Source organism: Pseudorasbora parva, chromosome 7 (genome assembly GCF_024679245.1).
Source record: "Pseudorasbora parva isolate DD20220531a chromosome 7, ASM2467924v1, whole genome shotgun sequence".
Classification (NCBI taxonomy): Eukaryota; Metazoa; Chordata; class Actinopteri; order Cypriniformes; family Gobionidae; genus Pseudorasbora; species Pseudorasbora parva.
Window position 1 is genome coordinate 29,189,787 of NC_090178.1, and position 22,040 is coordinate 29,211,826.

At 37.0% G+C, this 22,040-nt stretch overlaps 2 protein-coding genes and 1 pseudogene across 4 annotated transcripts; 2 read left to right on the forward strand and 1 right to left on the reverse strand.

Annotated features, from left to right (window-relative positions):
• The window catches only part of LOC137083218 (uncharacterized), a 34,797-nt pseudogene extending 20,512 nt beyond the window's left edge, over positions 1 to 14,285 (reverse strand).
• On the forward strand, positions 664 to 5,572 carry fdps (farnesyl diphosphate synthase (farnesyl pyrophosphate synthetase, dimethylallyltranstransferase, geranyltranstransferase)). Its single transcript, XM_067449720.1, has 10 exons — positions 664 to 873; positions 1,319 to 1,474; positions 1,811 to 1,951; positions 2,041 to 2,121; positions 2,846 to 2,968; positions 3,143 to 3,231; positions 3,306 to 3,378; positions 3,483 to 3,560; positions 3,650 to 3,784; positions 3,886 to 5,572. Exons 1-10 carry the CDS (start codon positions 685 to 687, stop codon positions 4,084 to 4,086), a joined length of 1,266 nt encoding a protein of 421 aa, XP_067305821.1. The 5' UTR covers positions 664 to 684; the 3' UTR covers positions 4,087 to 5,572.
• rusc1 (RUN and SH3 domain containing 1) lies at positions 5,674 to 21,460 on the forward strand. 3 transcript variants are annotated; one of them, XM_067448999.1, is made up of 12 exons: positions 5,674 to 5,835; positions 6,818 to 9,959; positions 11,948 to 12,949; positions 14,209 to 14,328; positions 14,443 to 14,519; positions 14,703 to 14,720; positions 14,969 to 15,143; positions 15,430 to 15,535; positions 16,290 to 16,336; positions 17,004 to 17,760; positions 17,858 to 18,022; positions 19,005 to 21,460. In XM_067448999.1, the coding sequence occupies exons 2-12, from the start codon at positions 6,911 to 6,913 to the stop codon at positions 19,168 to 19,170; spliced, it is 5,682 nt and encodes a 1,893-aa protein (XP_067305100.1). In that variant the 5' UTR covers positions 5,674 to 5,835; positions 6,818 to 6,910; the 3' UTR covers positions 19,171 to 21,460. The 3 variants fall into 3 exon arrangements, with proteins under 3 accessions (XP_067305100.1, XP_067305101.1, XP_067305102.1); XM_067449000.1 differs by lacking the exon at positions 14,703 to 14,720; XM_067449001.1 differs by lacking the exon at positions 11,948 to 12,949 and having other exon boundaries at positions 5,676 to 5,835.
• The last annotated feature ends 580 nt before the right edge of the window (positions 21,461 to 22,040 follow it).

Sequence of the window (22,040 nt, forward strand, 5' to 3'; positions counted from 1 at the left end):
CTGTTGTATATCCCTGTAATTCTTTCCCTTTTCTAAACCAACTTTTTGAACTTTGTAGTGAAGAAGTTAGAAGGTTACTTTTTTAAATCTCACTGACGAGTTGCAACAAATAAATTCACATATATACAGTAGCCTATATTAGTGTTTGGCCTATTCAAATTTATAACAAGCTAAACAAAAACAACAACAATAATAATAATAATTTAAAAAATATATTAGTAGCCTACTTGGTAAGAAATAATTTAAGGTAAGGCATGTAGGCCTATAGCAGCATATAAACAAAAATTACAACAACGGAGTAAGTGTTCATATTTTTTTTTTAAATGGTGAAAATGTCTGAGATTCACTGGTTTGATTTCACAAGAATAATTTCTAAACTAACTGGAAAAGACAAGAATATAAAATTCTAGTTCAGTATAAGATTAATAGTTTAAAAATAGAGCAACGTAACTAACATTTTGGGGTCCAACAGTGAAGAAATAATTGTTCATTAATCTAGTGAATATTATGCTACGAGATAGTTTGCCGAATCTGATAGGTTCACTTGCATTCACTCCACCCTTAGCGTCGTGGATAGTTTCATCTCATTGGCTAAATTCTCTGTAGCCCATCCTCGTGCGATTACTTTCGCCAATGGATGTACGTGATGTCATATGAGCTTTTGCGAACACGCCCCAACAGATCATGCGCAAAGCATCTTGGTACTTGAAGTGTAAAAATGGGGACTTCAGCCCGAAACATATGTACAGAAAAACTACAATATGCGGTACGCCTTCAGTCTTATGGGCAGTCTTGACTTTTCATACGGCAAGTGAAATAAAAGCACACAGATATGAACGAGTCAGTAGTCTGAGCAAGGACAGATTCGTAATGGTAAGTCAAAGTAAACCTCTTGCATGATAAAAGTTTACAGAGAATCAGTTAAGTTAATCTCAAATACGATGTAAATAATGTTAGTGCTCTTAGCGAAAGTAGCAACGTCTATGCGATCATGTTTACATATGAGAGCTACATTGCTTAACGTTATGTTATGTTGATCGTGCTAAGTAATTGTCTTGTTGTTATTTTCTAAAATTGCATATAATTAATTTAGCAATGTTACATAAAAGCATGCTAAATAAGAGTTTTACTGCAGATTAACCTAATGCATGAACAAGCTGCGTTAAGTAGTGTGAGGTTTTTATGTATGTTGTATGTATTTTCCATATAGGACGAGATATTATTTCCATATTAATCCAAATGATACACTAATCATGTTGACAAATGTTTGCCTATTTTTGTATTCATGTCTCTGTCATTGTGTGCTCCATCACTTCAGGGTGACAGCAGGTGCAGTAACGGTGTCCAGCAGAAAGACAAGATGTTGTCTGATGCTCAGCTCTTTGACGGGGAGTTTGAAAAGCTGGTGTCTGAACTTACTGAGCAGGACTTCACTGATCCAGTTCTCACTGATGCCCTCAACAGAGTCAGAGAGGTAGAGTAAACTCTCACAACCAGTACTGAAGAAACATGGGTAAAGACTAAACGATAGAAGATGACAGGCTGCACAGGTTGTTTAATGTGAAAGTGTTTAAGAAGCATACCATGTGACATGGTTGACAAATGTCAATGTCAGTACATTGACAAATAGAAAATGCTAATGTTAAAAAGAACAAAGGTTGAGAGTCTGACACAAAGCATTTGCAATGTAAAACTTTCAGCAGATCTGTAACAATACTTAATCAACTCTGCATTGAATTTATTGTATTATTTTTCTGTTTTGGCTTGTTTTTTGAAATAAGTGTGATTTTCTTTTTTCTTTTTTCTTTAGGTGCTTCTGTACAATGCCCCTGGAGGCAAGAGAAACCGAGGCTTGTCTGTGATTGGTTCTTTACGGGAGTTGGTCTCTCCCTCTGAATTGCCATCTGATGAAGTTCATCGAGCCCTTTTGGTTGGATGGTGCATTGAACTGGTGTGTGAATGTGAAATTGATCATATTAATTTTGATGTAGAAAAAGAAAAGAAAATAGTGCAGTGGGAAAATATTTGATTTCTTTACAGCTTCAGGCATTTTTCTTGGTGGCTGATGACATCATGGATGCATCCATGACAAGAAGGGGTCAACCCTGCTGGTATAAGAAGGTAATTGATTTATGCTTATTTAAAGATAAGGATGCTGATGTAAAATTACATTTCAAGGAGTGTATATTGATAAACAAACGTGTAAAAACTGACCTGATATAATTATTTTCCATTTTTTTATTAATTGTGGATGAATCTCTCTATTTTTTAAAATACTTTTTTCTTTAAATACTTTTTTCTAGTCCTCCTCATTACAAATTATGAAAATATATACTGATTTTCTACTATGTAACATTTTATCCTCTTGATAATAATAATGAAATTATTGAACTCTTTTTTTTTCTTTTCTTTTTTTTTCTTTTACACACAAGATTGCTGACTTTTATTATTTAATTTGTACAGTTAAAGGCATGTTCCACCCAAACAAATTGGTCATCATTACAATCCTGCATGACTTTATTGCCTCTGTGGAACAGAGCCAATAAAGAAGATATTCTGAAAAATGTTGCAAACCAAACAGTTTCGGTCCTCATTGACTTCTACTGTATAGTCAAAAATGGAGCACAAACCTTTTGGTTAGAATGAAAGTCATACAGGTTTGGAACAATGTGAGTTTGAGTAAATGATGACCAAATGTTCATTTTGGGGTGTATTATATTATATTATATTATATTATATTATATTATATTATATTATATTTATTATATTATTTTATATTATATTATATTACAGTAGTAATATATAATAGAAACTGTGCTAATTATGCTGGTTTTGAATTTGTCAGGAAGGTATTGGTCTGGATGCCATTAATGACGCTTTTCTACTGGAGGGGTCGATCTACCGCCTTCTTCGCAGACATTGCAGAGGACAGCGCTACTATGTCCATTTACTTGAGCTTTTTACTGAGGTAACACCCAAAAGCTTGAGTATGCTAAAGCACATGTACTCACATTTTAACTTATTATTGCACACTGCCAGTTAGTTCGTACAAAGATAGTTGTTTCTATCATGTTAGTTGCATATTGTTTAATTGATACTGACATAGTTGCGCTGTCTCAAAACGGAATCTTTTTTCTTTAAGACCTCTTTCCAGACAGAGTTAGGTCAAGCGCTTGATCTGATGACTGCACCTCCACACAAAATCGACCTTGATCGCTTTACCATGGAGAGGTGAGAAGAACGGAGCTGGACTTGTAATACTTATGGGACAGACAATTTAAATGCTTACAGTGTGTTTGCCTCAGGTACAAAGCCATTGTGAAATACAAGACCGCATTCTACTCGTTTTATCTCCCTGTGGCTGCAGCCATGTACATGGTGAGTTTTGCATACACACGTTTCGTGTATATTTGATGAAAAGTATTATTTTTGTGATTTTTTTTGTTTTGTTTGTTTTGTTTTGTTTTTTGGATTGATTACAGGCTGGGATTGAGAATGAGACTGAACACAACAATGCTAAAACTATTTTACTTGAGATGGGAGAGTTCTTTCAGATACAGGTATTATTCTTTTGAAGCCTAGTATCCTCAATGGTATTAGATCTGTTTGCAATATCTCAAAGTCTTCATAACATGTTTTTCATTGACAGGATGACTACCTAGATTGCTATGGTGACCCTGCAGTGACTGGAAAGATCGGCACAGATATACAGGACAACAAATGCAGCTGGCTGGTGGTGACGGCATTGGGCATCATGACACCTGAACAAAGGGCAGAACTAGAGGTGAGAGAGTATAGGGAAGCTGGATGACAAACAAATATAATGAATGCAATTATTATTAAAGTTAACAGTTTTCTGACTTAAAATCATCTTCTTTCTCTCAGGCATGTTATGGGCGTAGTGATGCTGAAAGTGTTGAACGGGTCAAGGCTTTGTATGATACTCTGGAAATGCCTGTCCGATATTATCAGCATGAAGAGGAGAGTTATCACCGCCTTCAAAAACTCATCCAGCGTCACGCCAAGAATCTGCCTCATGCTGTTTTTCTTAATTTTGCCAAAAAAATATATAAGAGGAACAAATGAGGTGTGGTTCAGAGAACTGGAGGGACTTTATTGTATTTTTAGGCACACCGACTTGGGTCTAATAAATATGCAGTGAGGGATTTTAGTATTTTGAGTGAAATTAGTATATGAAAATGGTAGATTTGAACTGCACTTTAAAAAATACTGTCAAGAGTTTAGATGCATTTAAAAGTTCATTTTTGTTTTTTCCCTTTTATTTTTCCAGCGAAAACACAATCATCTGATTTAAAGGTTAGGCATTGTACAACAAATAGTACACACAGACAATACGCAACATCAGTGTTGAAACTGAAGTACATACATAGTATGTATAAACCGTTTATTTTCATCAGCTTATATACTGTATTTTCAACATCTTTGGATGAACTAGGAAGAGTAAGAAAGAAATGAAAAAGAATTTAAAGCTGTTGTCTGTAACTTTAGTTTTTTAAAGGGATAGGTCACCCAAATATGAAAATGTTATGTTTATCTGCTTACCCCCAGTGCATCAAAGATATAGGTGTCTTTGTTTCTTCAGTAGTACACAAATTACATTTTTTAACTCCAACAATTCCTCGTATTAATGCATGTCAATGGAATGTATTTTTATGAGAGCCACTATGAGAGAGAAAAACCACAATTCGAATCCATAGTAAACCCTGCGGCTCATGGCGACACATTGATGTCTTAACACACAAAACGATCCATTTCTGCGAGAAACCGAACAGTATTTATGTTTTTATTTTTTATCTCATATTACACCTATATCTTGAATGCCCTGGGAGTAAGCAGATAAACATCAAATTTAAATTTTTGGTTGAACTATCCCTTTTAAGATTTACAAAAATTATATAATGAGAATGTACAACATAAATCCGTTTTCCAAACCGTGTTTTTGTCTTACTCTGAATCCATTTGTTAATCTTTGTCATTTTGTCATACCCTGAATCATTATGGTAAACTTATAATAAGTGTTTATATTGGGACTATTTCAGAATGGTCTGGTAGGAGCTGCGGAGGAGTACAGTCCCGGTGTGACTCGCCATAGACAAGGAGCTCCGGCTGCAATGTTGTTCAGCAAGATTAATGTAGTTCTGTTTATTAACCGCTAAAGTGCAAAAAGTTACAGACTGCAGCTTTAATAAAAATAAGTAAATAGTTATAAAAGCAAATATTCTAAGTATAGGAACCAATAAACTGCTGATCGGGTGCAGTCCTAGTGGACAGATGCATATTCCTTGATATTTTTAACTTATTATTTAGTAAGTTTGATCAGCAAGTAAATACCCAAGAAGAGCACAATGGCACTTCATGGCAGTTTCTTTTAGTATCCTAGGTGTGTGTGTTTGTTTGTTGGTTTGTGAAACCTGTCACAATACTGTAAATGTATGACTACCGGAATGTCTGTCTCAAGTATCCGTTCAGTGATCATCAATACGCATTACTGCTGTAAATTTACATTACAGAAATACAGCAATGTGTTTTTAATAAACAAATCTGATCAACATTCTTTTTGGGTGTTTAAATGAGTGTGTGCCAGAGAAGACTGACGTTGCGCGCGCAGCACTACTAGGCTCAAGCAGAAGAGAGATGCTGCTGAGGGGTGTGGTCTCGCGGATGGGATGAGAGGGAAGAGGGGAGGGTTAGATGACGGAGCGATAGACAGGAGGAAAGAGAATAACGGCATATAATAATTCCAGAGTCATGGCTTGAGCGATGGAATAGGGATCGGGATCAAGAAGAGAGCATCTTTTATATCCTGGAAATTGGGTAAATTAGGCCTATTCTTTTTTTGTATTGCATGCATGCTAGATTTGAAGCGTTTTGTTTTATTGCCGAATTTTATGATTATTTTCTGATCTGTTTTGCTTGTAAAGACATTTTTCGAAGCTATATCATAAACCGATACGTTATTAATGTGGAATTTTAGTCTACAGTATTGATACAGTGCCATTTAAAGTCTGCGGAGGAGGTGTCAACACAGCTCGTATGTCTTCACATCTTGTTAGATATCATTTTAAAATGCTTTTTAATGATTTAATATAATAGTTAAATATAATAATTGTGTATTAGAGTACATGATGTTCATTTGTGTATTTATATCAAACATGAGTTTATTTATTAAAGCGCCTGCTAGGCCTAGATTTACATCCTCCGTATCCAAGGACATTGGGCGCGAGCAGTGCATTGCCCACGGTGTTTATGAAGAGCGAAACAGTGATAGTTATTGCAACGATTTTCTGCTCCACATGGCTCCCACAGAGAAAAGCCATATAGTTTTGTATAGTGAAATAAAGAGATTTCTGGATATGTTAAGGCTACATTTTGCTACAGCACGTTATTACCTTTCTATATAATAAAGAGGAGCATATATTTAGATTATTCTCTAAATAAGAAAGAATTGCGAGAATCCCTTGACTTGGGAGAATGCAATAAATGAGTCTGAAATTATGCTATAATATTGATATAATAGCTAGGCCTACAGTATATGAAATACTGATACAAACATATACACACGGATGGAATAAGTATTTTATATAGGCTTATTATGCCAATATTATTACAATTATATTTGTAATACAGAAAATGTAATATTAGTATTGAGGATACCAATTCTATATAAAAGAGTTATAAAGATTTAAAACTAAAAGTGTTAAACAAATTGTATATATATATATATATTCTTTTTTTTTCTGTTTCCTTGTATTCTTGTTTCTAAACAGATTTTTTTTTGTGTGTGTGGATATTTCAGGAACTAACTAAATCCAGGATGTGACCCCATAGCATTACAAACTCCTTAAACAAACACCAAAATAATAATCAGGACATAAAAAAATATACCACCATGCATCCCTCTTCTCGTCCCTCTGTGCCCCCACGTTCCCGTAGGTTTGACAATAGGCGCACAGAGGCAAAACCAAGCCAAGGGGCTAAGAGGGAGGACAAAAACATGAACACAGCATCTTCATCCCCTCGGCGTGGCACTCGTGGACCACCTGAGTCTTCCAGGTTAAAAGGCCCCGGTCAAGGTGCACGAGCCCCAGTGGTTCAGTCCAAACTGGTTCGGTCACAGAAGAATGGTGCTCATGCAATTCCAGCAATCTCAAAACCAAAAAGTGGACAAACTGTATCAAACCTGGCCCCAGCTGTGGATCCAAACTGCAATGAGCCCAGCCTACCATGTCTGTGTTGTGATGGCCATTCACCTCAGGATAGCAACAGCCTTTTTAATCACAACCATAACAACAATAACACTGTAAACATCAGGCAACAAATGAAGCTACCACCGCCACCTCCTCAGAAGGAATTGGTTGTTCCAAAACAAGATATCAAAGAAGATGAGAGTGAGCCAGAAGTTAAGCAACCTCATGCCATCCCAGTGAAGGAGAGAGAAGAAGAAAATGGCAATGTGGATGAAAAAGAGGGTGGTGACCAAAAAAATGATGATTGCAGTGTAAATGTAAATGTTGATGTGAATGGCAACGGTGATTGTGATGGTGAAGATGATGAAGATGACGACGAAGATGATGATACTCTTGTCCCTTCTTCCTGCAATTGCCCAGAATCCATGCTAGACTTCTCCCTTACATCTTCTACCTCATCTTCTTCCACATCCATTAGTAGCTGCTCAGATCTGGAGTGTGACTGCCCTGATACATTTTCATTGTCATCACAAGACCAAGAGGCTACTGAAAACTGTCCATCTTCTCGTTCCCGGGTCTCCAACTGCCTTACCTTTCAGTCCAGTGTCTTACCATTGGATCTCAACCCTTCTGCAAGATCGCCTTGCTCTTCTGATGAAGGTTATCCCTCAGCCCCTTGCTCTCCTTCCTCTGACTACACAGAGAGCAAGTTATCAGAAGAAGGAAAATGTATTAAAGTGGATCTCCTCCATTTTTTAGATTCCATAGAAGAGTTAGGTAAAATGGATCTGTTCTACCGCATTGTTAGGCTGGCACATTGGGAACTGGATGGTGAGCTGATTATCAGAGATAGATTGGATCACCAGCAGAAACTTCAGAGAGTCAACAAAGAAGTTAAGTTGGCATATCTTGTGAAACTTCAGGAGGAAGGGTTAGACTTTGACAATGAGGATATCACTGGAGTTTTGGATGAAATGGGCAACATAGACATTCCATGGAATTTGTATAAAAGCAACAAATCAAGTGACTCCCAGGAATTTTCTGATGCAGGGGTAGATCTAACAGCTCCTTCTGACCTTGATGAAACCCCTGCCTCTGATTCACTAGCTTCATCGCCATTGGGTCCTCCTCCCCGGCCCCCAAAGCCTCCAACAAGGGATGTGAGTGTTCATCCAGAATCACACACTTATGAGAACATCAGTGGACATGCCTTCTCAGTCTCATCCACTAATGACAAAACTCCTTTCTCTACAATGGTCCCTGCACCTACCTTGCCTGCACTGTCATCCTCACCCCCAGCCTTAAAACCTCCTGCCATTCCTCCTCCTCCATCACAGCCTGTGCCATACTTCTCTATAAACACAGACAGACCTACTCTCACCTCCCCTACACCACCCATTCCTCCCCCAAGAAGACGTCATAAAGCCCGCCTAGAGGCTCAAAGGCTTGCTCAGCTTGAAATAGAAAACACTCCTCTTTCCCTTCCACCACCAACATCCAGACCTCCTCCATTGCCACCTCCACCTGCAATGTCCACGCCTCCAGCTATTCCACCTCCACCATCACTCCCACCCCCTCCATCTTTTCATGCTCTGGATGTGGAAATCCGGAAGTTGCTTGCGCTAGCAGGCCTCACCCAAGCTGAATTGCTTAAACTTAGTCCTGAGCTGGGTGTCTGTGTAGATGTAGTCCTGGAGAATGAGCAACCAACAATGTCTGATGTCTCTCAGATCGGAGAAATCAGTGTTAACACAACACACAGGAAAGATGGTGTAGATAATGGGTTGCATTCCATATTGAGAGAAGGAACCAGATTTGGTGAAGACAGGTCCACAGGTGTAAAGGAATTAGATGCTCTCAGTGAAAAGGATGTTTCTAAAGATGAACAGAAAGAAGCAAACAGGACAACATCCTTCACAGAAATGGCAAGAAGACGTAAGAAAAATGGTGGAAACTGTAATCATAGCTGCAGTTGTGGATCCAATGTTAGCCTATCTCCCAACTCTGGATATTATAGCACCGATCTTAGCAATACAAACATCCCGAATGTTAGCTTTGGGAGTTTTGATTATACTTCTATCATTTCAGACACCCCTCCTCCTCCACCTCCACGACCATTGCCCCCTTGTCCACCAATTGCCTCCAATCCTCCCCAGCTTCCCCCTCTTAAACCATGCACTCTACCTGCCAATGCATCTCGCCCAGATAGATTTGATTGGCTGATAGCGTTTACCCCAGAAACAGAGTCAGCACCTCTCGAGATGCGAAAATTGTCCAATGATGGCACATTGAAAAAAGGCTCAGCTTCAGGCTTAAAAGTCACAACCTTTAAAGAATTACGCAACAGAAGCAAACAGAGCTCCAATCCAGCCCATATTCAACCAGAACCCGATCCGACTGTCATCACCCCAGACCCTGATTTCCTTTACAACCTCAAATGGAGAAGAGAGAAGATTGATGGGGATGGCTGGGAATATACTTCCCAAGCACAAGCGTCTTTTCTTCAGCCACCACCCACTCCTGCCTCATTGTCCCTCTTTAGGGAAATGTGCCGCCTGAATATACAAGATGATTGCCCAGCAGAACCCAAAGTGTCCCAACAAATTGGCTGTTTAGTAAACGAAGGCAGCCTTAGGACTATTTGTGATGAAAGAGATAAAGCTGTTCACACCAAAAAGATGGAAGACGAGGATGAGGTGGAAGTTAGGGGAATGGCAGATGGAGCATGGACTTTGGAATCAAGGACAACAGGTAAAGTTGCATTTAATAAATACATTTGTTTTCTCTGACCTGTTTTGTCTAAGAGATTTAAAAGTCCAAGTTCAGTGAAATATTAAAGACAAAGTAAAATATATATTTTTTATTGACATTGAACGTGGTGAGCCAAGATGAGAGTCACACAGGCAGATGGGTAGATGAATCAGCAGAGAAAGACTGGAGGGTATCTCAGAATGCAGCAAGCTTAAAGCTCTGTTGTTTCTCATGATGTCACAAAGCCTTTTAATTATTCATCCTCTCAGCAGGCTAATTCCCTTTTTCTCTCATCCTCTCTTCCCTTGCCTTGCCACACATTCTGTCATACTTTCCTCAGTCATTTTTCCTATTTTTCAGTTTTAACTTTCAAGTCAAAAGAGTTGTCATTTCCCTTAAAGTGATACAATCACAAATGTTGTATCAAACATAGTAATAATGCACACTCCAAACCTTTCTGCCTCTGTCCTTAACCCTGCTTTGTCATCTTTCTGACATGCCTTGCTTTCTCCTTTTAATAATTTGACACTCCAATGCTTGTTATTATCACTTCTCGTTATTTTACATTTGCCAGTTCCCTTTTGCTGTGCTCCTTTCTGCACTGTTTATCTGCCCAATGGAAAGGCAAATTGGCTTGGATCAGGTTACTTCACTTTTGACATCAGATATAAATGGCCTCTAATGTGCTTGTAAATTGAGTAGCAAATACATTTGAGGGAGCCCTCATTTTTGTTATCACATCATAGAACTCAGCTAACCCATGCATTAGCAATATTTGTGCTATTCATATTTTTCATGGATATTAGTATTTTTGAATTTAACACTTTGGTGTTTAGTTCTTCAAGTTGTGTGTCTTTTATTTCATGAATCATTACACCCTCCACCACTCATATTTGTGACTGTCAGCTAGCACACAAAAAAAGACTGTATGCCTTTAAGTGTAGGAAAGGCATGACTCAGATCTTTACACCAATCACGATTCAGCAACAGGGAAACAGGAAATACTGAGTCAAACTGACTTCATTTGAGTAAGAGATATCAGCACAAGTTAAGGTAAAGTAAAATGGTTTTATGTGAGTAAATCATAATACTCTAGAGATACTGTATGTACTGTATGATGAAAAATGTACACTTATGACTGACTGAGGTTTAAAATGATTCAGTTAGATGGTTCAATTTTATAATACTTGATCACCATAATCCATTTAAATGAAACACAATCTACTGACAAAAGGCAAAAAGTAATATTGTGCATATGAAAGTCATAAGTTGCCATTGCAACTTTCAAGTCAAAGTTGCCATTGCAAGTGAAATGCGATCCTAGTGCAGGTCCTAGTGAGATCCTAGATAGAGAGAGCATGCTTTTCTGCACACGGTCAGATGTTGAGGGATCAGATATAGTGCTGTTAGCACACCAAATACTGCCATAGAAAAATGTAGGATTTAGTAGTTAAACAGGCAAAGAAAAGATATAAGGGTGTGGCTCTCAGTACTCTGTGCAGTTATAAGAAGGAATTTGTGTATTAGAGAATTTTATGGATTAAGTGCTTCTTATTGTTATGTTTGTTTGTTTTTTAAATGGTTGAGGAAGTGTTTACCCTGTTTTCAATTAATGCATATTTTTGTCTTGTGCCTTGTTTATTTAGTATTTATTCTGTATTATTATGATCTAAACTTTCTCACCTTTGGACAGTGAATAATATGCATACTTTCCCCATACACTGTGTCATGTTGTGCTGTGTTCTAATGTTTGTATGGTTATTATAACACAGAAAATACTCTCTTTAGCATACTAAATGTATGAAGGAGTTCTCAATCATGTTTCATCATATATACATAAGCATTCTCTCTTCAAAATGACACTAACATTTCCATTCTCTCTTTTTCTTCCTCTTTCTTTACTGTTTGCTTTACTATTCTACCCATCCTTTCGTTTCTGAATCTTCTCCATTGTTATCATAATTCTTCACATAATGCTTCTGTTAAAGTGTCCTCACCTCCCCTATCCCAATCCTTGACCTCACCTTATTACCTGCACTCTGCTCCCCTGTCACAAGCCTCCCAATTTTACCACACTGACGCTAACATGAATCATGCTGAGGCCCACTGTGAGGGTTCCATAAACACCTCGAACCCATTATGCATAAATTCTACTTTTGACAGCAGCAAAAACGACTATACTGACTCGCTGTATTGTGCTGGGCCAGAAGACAATGGGTTTTTGTTCCATAAACAAGACCGTGATCTCAGTGGTAACATGAATTCTCTGTACCACCGCTGTAATCATGCTGACAGCTTTCTAGATTCTTTATACATCTGTGGGCATGAACCTGAGAGCGTAAAAAACAACTTCTGTCTTGAGTATAACAATGAAGTAGATTTAATCAGAAATGATGATTCACTCTACAGTGAAGCCAGATTCCCAAGAAATACCCTGAAGCTGTTCACTGACCCCGAACCACCAACTAACATTAACACACTCACTGAGGGTGACATAACACCATACAAAAACATTGACATGCAGACTTACATTACTATGCGAAACCTCAAAAATCGGAGCTATGCGAACAAAAACAGTTATAAAGATGCCGACTCGCTGTTTGATTTGAACTTAGACAACACTGATAACTCAAAACCACCTATCAACCCTTTTTATGATGGTAATGAAAATACACTAATGAACAAACAGCAGCTTGTCTCTTTCCCTGCCTACTACCTTTACCACCCCAAAAACTGCCCCTTGCATAAAGGCGCCCCACCACGGCTTTCCCCCGTAGGAGCAATCTCACCCCCCCACAGGTCCGGCCCACCAGTTCCAGGCACAGATGTTGCGCGTCTTTTCTCACCCCTGTTCCCTCGCAGTCACACCCTTCCTGCCCTTGCTGCACCCCTTTACTACCCTTACCTGTACACTCCCCCTGTTCAAGCCCCTCTGCGGGAGCCATCGGCCCCCATACTTCACTCTCAGAGTCCACCACCGCTCACTTCTAGTAAGCAATCAGTGCATTCTCATTTCTCTCACTTTCCTCCACTTCTTTCCCACTTTGTTTGATTGTACTGCACTATGTCTGTTTGTCTGTACGTCTCATTCATATCCTGTGGATATTGTAGCACTGTTAGTGTCTGTGACAGTGTGAAATATGTGGTTGTCTTTTGCATGACGAAATCAGAACCTCTTTCTGAAAGTGCTAATATATGGCTTATTTCATGTTATTTTTTAATGTTCTGTTAGTGTTCTTTTTTGTTCACTTCAAATATTGTAGCCTATTTTAAATTATGTAAATTAAAGATGCACTATTTGTAACTTTTGACCCTCCAGCGGTTGATCATACAACAAATTACTTGTGAAGGAACATTGTTTTGGAAATTACGCGAGTTGTACTTCGGCTTTGCTATTTTGCGTGGATGAATTTAATGACTAAAGGCCATCAGTCTGAAACAGTGGACACTATTAGAACTCGGCTAGTAGGCTATAAGACTAATCTAGACCAAAGAATTACTGGTTTAGAGATTAAACACTGTTTACGCACCTTCCATTGCATATAATAGTACCCTCTTCTTTCCTTTATCTATGGATATGACATAAACATGCACAGAATTAATTCCGGACAAATGCAGTTTCAAGCAAAATCCATCCAGACTCTAAAATATAGATGAAAATAATATTAATTATTAATAGAGATAAAATAATATTAAATAAAAAATATGGCTTGGAAGATGGATTTATGATACAAAAAAGTGACATAATATAGCTTAATTATTTTTTTATATACAAATATATTTATAGCTTTAACTATAAATTAATTAATTTATTTATTTATATATATATATATATATATATATATATATATATATATATATATATATATATGTATATATATATATATATATAAAAAATATATATATATATATATATATATATATATATATATATATGTCTGTGCTTTTGTTTTTGATTTAATGTTTTTTGTGCATTTTATATTTGTTTATTTGTTTATTTTTAAGAGATTGGTCTTTCTTTTTTTATGCTGCTCAGCATGTTTTGTTTTTCACTTACCTTATGGTAATGCATGTGACAAACCCAAATATGTCTCAAATGAATAAATATCTTTCATAATTTATTCATTAATATTTGTTCCTCACAAACTGCTGTCACCTTCTGCACTGGATGAATCAGGATCAGCTGTAATACATTACCTTCTGTTAATCGAGTTTCTAACCCCACCCTGCTGTCTTTCCCTCCTAATAGCTGTTCGCAGCTTCTCATTTGCCGGCTCCGAGCATAAGAACAAGGCCTGGATGGGAGATGATGTGAGGACCTCACTGAGTGCTGAAGGGCTGTCTTCTGCATGCCTGCAAGAAAAGAAAAGTAATATAGTATAGTATACCTCATGATTATAAAAAAAGAGCTGGTCCATATTTGTCTTAATTTCTCATTCATTAAAAGAAATGTAAATGTAATGTATGTGTTTTTGTCACACAGCTCTTGTCAGTTCAGTCAGTGTGGCAGTGGAGGCCATTTTGGCTCAGTTCACTTCATCCCGGACTGTTGTACAGAAGGTCAGTTTTGTGCTAGCTTTTGGTTTTAAACTTTGCATCATTAACCCCACTTTAGTTTATTATTCCCACAGTAAAAAAAGAAAAGAACTTTGAACTAAAATTAGTAAATCCCTACCTGTTTTTTCCCCTCTCTCCATGCCACTTCCATGCACTTGGCTTATCTCTTCCTTTTTCTTTCTCCAGTTTTACTCAGTAAATAAGGTACATCAAAGTCCATAAACATGAGATTTGCAAATAACTTATTTGCACACTAACCTCATGCACCTTTTTCACTTCTTTCTCCTATTTCTTGCTCCCTCTCTCTACCTTTTTTATTAATTTTAAATACTTTATATACATCCTATATCTCTTTTTTCCATTGCTTTGCAATTTTTTTTCCTCTGTCTGTCTCTCTCCCTTTCTTTCATCTGTCTATCCTCCATTGCCCTTTTCTTGACCTCTGTTGACAGACTCTTTCTGGAGACAGCAGTGTAAATCCCTCTCTGGGTCGTCTGGTACTGCATTGCCTTTGCCCAGCCCTGCGCAGCCTTCTCTGTGATGGCCTCAAGCCCCACCAGAGTGACCTCATTGCAGGCAGAAGGCCAAATTCTCCCTGGGGATTGGTTCAGGCCTCCACCAAACCAGGTACAAGACATCTTGACCTGGATTACAAGACAATTACCTCCTTTAAATATCTAATTTTTATATCTACATCTCTTTCTCTCTCCTTCTCTGTCTCTCATCCTCAAACTTGTTTCATTTTCTTCTTTCCTGGCATCGTGAATCCCTGCAGTATTGACTCATGCGTCTGTCATACTTCCAATCTTTAAATATTCATCGGTTTTCTCCCTCAATGTTTTTGTTTTTGCTGCTCATATTCGTTGTCTCATATTTTGTAGCTTTAAAATCTTCATTTATTGTGTTCCTTTAGGCCCGAGCACACAGGCTTTGCACAACCTCCAGACTAAAGTAGCGGGGCTTCCCCAGCTTAAGCAGAGCAGACACAGGTTCAACGCCTTCCTGTTTGGCCTTCTCAAGTAAGGCAGCATTTTCCTTAGATCTTTTCTACCTTTCTACCTAAGATGATTTCCTCTCATTTAAAACACATCTGTTTAGCTGTGCATTTACTGAATGAGCACTGAGCCACTGTACGTCCAACTGATTGCACCCTATCCTATCTCTTTATTCTTTTTAATTGTTTTAGTTTACCTTTGTTCTTATCTTTGGTTATTGTTATTTTATATGTTCATTTAAGTTAAATATGATGAGTGAAAACTATGGAAATAGTAAGTTTGACAATAAGGTTTGAGTATGTGTAAATCTGTGGAGGGTATGATGAGTGAGAATGGGTTTAACAAGAAGGCTCCTGATTAAAAATCAGGGAATAGTGATCAAAATGGATGTTATGAACGTGTTTGAGAAAGAAATGAATGAGAGGTGTTCTAAAAAAGATGGTACATGGATGTAGGCTGTAAACTGAAGAATGTTTTATTTTTATATCAGACCATTATTGTGGATCTGACCACTTTATTTTATTTTATCTTTTTTTTTTATTATTTGTATTTTTTATTATTTGTTACTTAATACTTAATCTTATTAGTTTATTCGTCCATATGGTATTCTTTTTTCTCATGCCTTTGTTACCCCTGTTTTAATTAATTTCTATGTAAAGCACTTTGAATTGCCATTGGGTATGAAATGTGCTATACAAATAAACTTGCCTTGCCTTGCCTCACTCTTCCTGTTTTTCTCCAATAATTTATTCTTATTCTCTTCTAATCTGTCATGTAGTGTCAAACTTCTGGATTACTGGCTTTCGCATCTGCAGTCCTGCAGTGGTAAGTATTCATATTTACTGTTGTTCTCTAATGGTCCTTGGTGGAAAATCCATCTTAAGCTAGTTTTTGAAACAACAGCAGCTAGTAAGCCACCTTGGACCAGCAACAAATAAGTTACTGACTTGTCTGGGGTTGTGATAGCTGTGATTGATTTTACATTACATTATTATATTTTTTTTATAATTTCACAGCGATCAAATATTAACAACAAAATGCAACTGAGCTAAAAACGGCTCTCATAGATTGCTGCAGTGATGACATTTTTTTAGCCCAAGCAGGCAGTTTGCACCAGCCTGGTACCCTTGACAAAAAGCCAATAGGATTTTTTTTAACTGGCTTTTGGATTACCACAGAAAACCAAGAAAAGTTATGATTCATTTTGTTCATCAGTATAATCTTCATAAATTAACTTTTCGAGGTCTAAATAAATGAACAACATGACTCCAGTTTTTAAGGAACATAAACACAACAGGGCAGCAAAATCAGACTATACAACCTCTGTCTTTCCCATTTAGCCACAAAATATTTTAACCAGTTAATGCAATTTAAATGTTTACATTTTTTATTTATTTTAATAAATCCTGTAATATATTTTTATATATTTATATTTTTTTATTAACTTTTTTTAAAATAATAATAACTGTAATGACTTTTTTACGTCCCGCAGATGTGTTGGAGACATATTATCGCCCCAATTCCTTCATGCGTCTGTCACTCACTTCTTGCCAGTCTCTTTTTGAGGAGCTTCTCCTCCTACTGCAGCCTCTCTCTCTTCTGACCTTTAACCTCGACCTGCTGTTTCAGCATCACCACCTTGACCCCTCCTCCCCAACCCTTACCCCTGCCAGTCAAACATCTGAGATATATAGCCCGCCAAATGAAGACTTCAGCTTCCACTTGTCACCCAAGGGGATTTTCCAAGGAAATGGCCACAATCTTGGAAGCCTGTTAGAGCAAGACTGTGGCAGTTTGGGTTTAGACACCAACCCTACTTCAGGTCTCACAAGTCATGTCCTTGATGTGTCAGCCTATCGCAATCCAATTTCGCTGTCATCAAGCGTCATCAAGGAGGAAGCCAATCCACCATTATCATGGTTTAAAGGGAATGAGATCTCCGCACCTCTTAATGCCGGAAGCATTTCCCAGCAGGCAGGCCAGGCTCTTCAGCAAGGCTGGGGGGCAGTAATGCGTTTAGGGGAACGTTTAGGGCAGAACTTTGGTTTGGCGACTGACCCGGAGGATGTTAAAGGTTCTAACTCACCAGATGAATTCAAGACAGGCTTCTCACTGAATCCAAAAAGTCCAGTTGAAAACAGACAGCAACCAAGAGAGGATCTTTCCTTGTGGGATAGTGGAGCAGCTGTTCCTTGGGGTCTTGGACGACTCTTTGGAGCTTCTAAGAGCCCCAACAATCCACCAAGCAGGTTTGATAATTTTTTTTTTTCAAGTTAAATTTGTTTCAGATGTGTCAGGTTTATTCGTGTTACATATCTTTTTATTCTCCGCCATGCTGTTACATAGGCGTCCATCTCAGTGGCTCTCCCCTGGCGTAAGCGTCCTTTCTCGCATAGTGAATCTTGGCCAGGGTTGTCCGCCTGAGAAGAAAGAGCTCCAGAGAAGCAAAGATAAGGAAGAAGATGAAAATGAAAAGATTAATGAAACCAGGGATCAGCCAAAGCCCCTCAGGTAAAGCTTCCATTAGATTATTCACATTCTTATCATATTTACATTTAAGTGTCTTATGAGAATAATGTTCAAACCTTTTTAGATCCTTTTAAAAAAGTGTTTTTTGTAGAGTCTCTAACTCATAATTTTATTAATTCAGAAATACTTTTAAAAAAAATCCACACTTGAAGAATAATATTTCATTATATTTGCAAAACAACAGCTTTTTACTTAAAAAAGGTTTTTGGAAAATAATATGATGTGTACATGTATTCAAGGTGAAAGGAAAATGTGTACGTTATTTTACAGTCATAAAGTTGGATTTATCATGGACAATTTTTATGTCACCCATATAGTTATGTCATATTGCCCCATAAAGCACAATCTATTTAGTCTTTGAGCATTTTTACTCAGTGTTATTTTAATAATATTCATATACTACACTTTTTATTAATATTTTGAATAAACTTTTATTTCTATATTTTCAGATGTATTTGTAATGCCAGTTTTAATATAGTTTATTTTATTTTTTGTCATTTTTGTTGGTTGAGGAGATTCCCCCTTCTATGTTAAGCGCTTTGAGTGCCTAGAAAAGCCATATATAAATGTAACAAATTAACGAATTATTACGGTATGTCCTTTAGAACAATAACATGACAATCGTACAGTCAGTCATATGGGACAGTCATATGGACAATGGACATTTGCCCAGTTCAGAACAAGAGCCAATGTGGTTGTGTTTAGCAGGTATATCAAATTGTGCAAACCATTCAAATCCATAAAGAATTACACAGCACCAAGTAGACGGCATAGAAAGGTATAAGCATATAAACACAGTGAGCAGTACATGAAGCAAATGCACACTATGACTAATAATACAAATAGGTCTTGAGCTGAGATTTGAATTCATAGGGGCTTTATTGTTATCGTTAATTTCAGTTAACAACAGCAACACAGCTATTACTGTAAACAATGTGCTGAGTCTTGTTTTCTGATTCATCAGGGCGGTCAGAGCTCTGTGTGACCACATAGGCACCGGAGCCGAGCTAAGCTTCAGGAAGGGGGAGGAGCTTGTTCTGTTGGGAGGTGTGGACCACGACTGGATTCGATGTCGTCAAGGTCACAAAGAGGGCCTTGTTCCCATTGGTTATGCTTCACTTATCATGTGACTTAACTTTAATTCTGCCTGTATGTTTGTGTGAAAGAATATCAGGGGATAACATACAAGGAAAAAAGACCATATATAGATGTAGTTATTAGTAGCTGTGTTACATGTTTATCTGTTTATCTCTGACCCTCGTTGCCTGGTTTGTGATGTCTGGAATATTTTCTGTGTTATATAGGAAACAACTCATTATAAATTACTGTATAAATTATCTATATATATATATATATTTAGATTTTACAAATATGATAGACAGGTAAACAGGAAATAGAAATGGGTAATGAATAAGTATCATGTTTAACAAAAAAAAACCATTCATATTATATTTATTATTAGGTGTTCTGCCATAACATAAGCATTTCCCACAAGTTTACTTGATTAAAGAGCTCAGTGCAAAGATATCAAAAAATGCATATTCGTAAAACAGTACTTCGTCATCATTTTAAGTCCAATATGCATATGTGGCTTTTTTCATGTAAACCTCTTTCTTGTCATATCATCAGCCCAGCAATGTTTTATAAAGATACGCACGATTTTATCGCAAAGGCATGAGTTTTGGTTATTTGGGGGCTGCCTTAGAGCATAAATCAAGTTAACTCTTTCATTTATTATACAATTAATGTGTTATTTTTTTAAAACTTACTATACAGCTATTTCATAAGGATTTACTGACTAGTCAGTCTACAAACTAATTGCTTAATAATTAACAATAATTTATTCCTCAAAATAGTAATAATTTGGTCTCCTAATTTTTACACCAACAATTGATAGTGTTGCCTGAAGATTCCCTAATATACACACTTTTATTATCTCTCCAAAAAAAGAATACACTTTTTTTGAACATTTTTGACCAACATTATTATTGTCTTAATGTTATTATTGTAGATCTCAATGGTAACAGTCAAATATATTAGCGTGGTAGTGTGTAGATGATTCTTTTATATTTCTTAAAGTGTGATGGCTTATGTGGTAAGATCTGTATCACCATGAGCTTGATAGTGACTATGCATACTCTGTACTGTATTGTTTATGAGGCTTGTTGCTGGGGAAACCATATATGATTGATAGCATTAATGATTTTCTTTTGAATGGATATTCTGCATCAGTATAATGTGTTGAATCAGGGGTTTACAATACTAAACCTGCATGAATGTGTATGAATGTGTGTAGCAAATGTAAGGTAATACTCATCTATACAACTTCTTTGTGAGCACGGACACATTCACTCATGATAAAAATGCTTTATTCTAATGGTATAGGCCAGAGTTTTAGTGGCTGTAGTGGGAAAGGTGATTTAAATTAGAGTTGGCTTATTCTTGTTCATAAAATGGGTCTCTGTGTTTCCACAATTGAATGCTCACGTGTAGTATACAGTTTTGTCACACACTGCTTTCAGCCAAGCTGCTAATTAAAAACATATTAGACAAAAGATTAATCTTGTCACGGTAATATGTCAGTCCGCATGGAACACAGTTTTGTCCATTACACCACATGATGATATACCTTCTGGACAATTCCATTCAATTGCAGAGAAACAGCTGGCTATAGTAGCAACTGAGCAGTGAAAGAACTGAGCATTCACGTTACTGTATGTATAATGTATGAAAGCTTACAATTGAAACTTACTGTATGGGATTTGTGTACCTATGAGTTTGTCAGGGACAATTGGTACTGTTTTTAGGATATAGTTTAGGAGGTATATAAAAACAAATGATACAGAACTTAGCTTTGCAATTGGGTTGAACTTGTCTCTTTTAATAATGAATAAAAAATATAATAAAAATGCTAAGATTTGAGAGCAAGCAAGGTTTCGGTAGAAAATCATATTTAGTGTCATAGTCTTACCTCACAGGGCAAACTGCAATGATGCATGACTTAATCATTTTTTAAAATTACTATATTATTTTTCTTGTTGCTGTTATTTTCATGATAACTACATTTATAATTGTGACATTTGAATTACATTAGTGTGTTTCGGAGAAAGAAACTATGGTCCATTATAAATATAGTGTTCTTATTGTTTGTGGTTAATTATACCAATTGATCTGCTTCTCATCTGTTTCTCTTGTCTATCTCTCTCTCTCTATCTATCTATCTATCTATCACTTGTGTGTGTGTGTACTTTTGTGTGGTAATGAGTTGCATAGCTCTGTGTGGTATTGCCCATCGCTGGTAGCACACTTTAAGCATAATATGTTCTGTACCAACTCTTGAGTTCTGTAATTCCCTGTGAATCAGCTCTATGCATGTTGGTGTTTGTAAATATACCCAATAAAATATGAAAAGAAACAAGAGTGTGTGGTGCTGGAGAGTATAATGTGTGCTGTGGTGAATGTTTTTATTGTTTATACACGTCAGATGCAGTACCACAGATAACATGAAGATGTCACTAAATAAACAAGACAGAACCTGATTTTACTAAGTGAAACATGTTCTTTGGAGCAGCATTCCAGTCAACCAATCAGATTTGAGAGTTTAGGCTTACAACCAGGGTAAGGTGTTTCTACATTCAGTGTTATTCACCCATCATTTCCCTCTTATTTTACGGATAACTTATGTATGTTAGGATCACATTTTCAGACAGGATTCCTGTCACAGGAATGTTGTTCCAGGATCAACAAAATATGCTGACCCAGGATTGCGCCTAACTCGGCAAACTTTGATCCCAGTTTGCGAGTTCCAAACACAACGTTATCACTATATATTTCACAAACGAAATGAGACTTTAAATATTTCTCAAGAATAATTCATATTACTGCCCTCTTGTGGCACGTGAGGAAACATACTTCTTTTGGCAGTACCAATCAGCCATAACATTATGGTGGGGATGTGGAGTGAATAACACACTGATTATCTCTTTATCACGGCAATTGT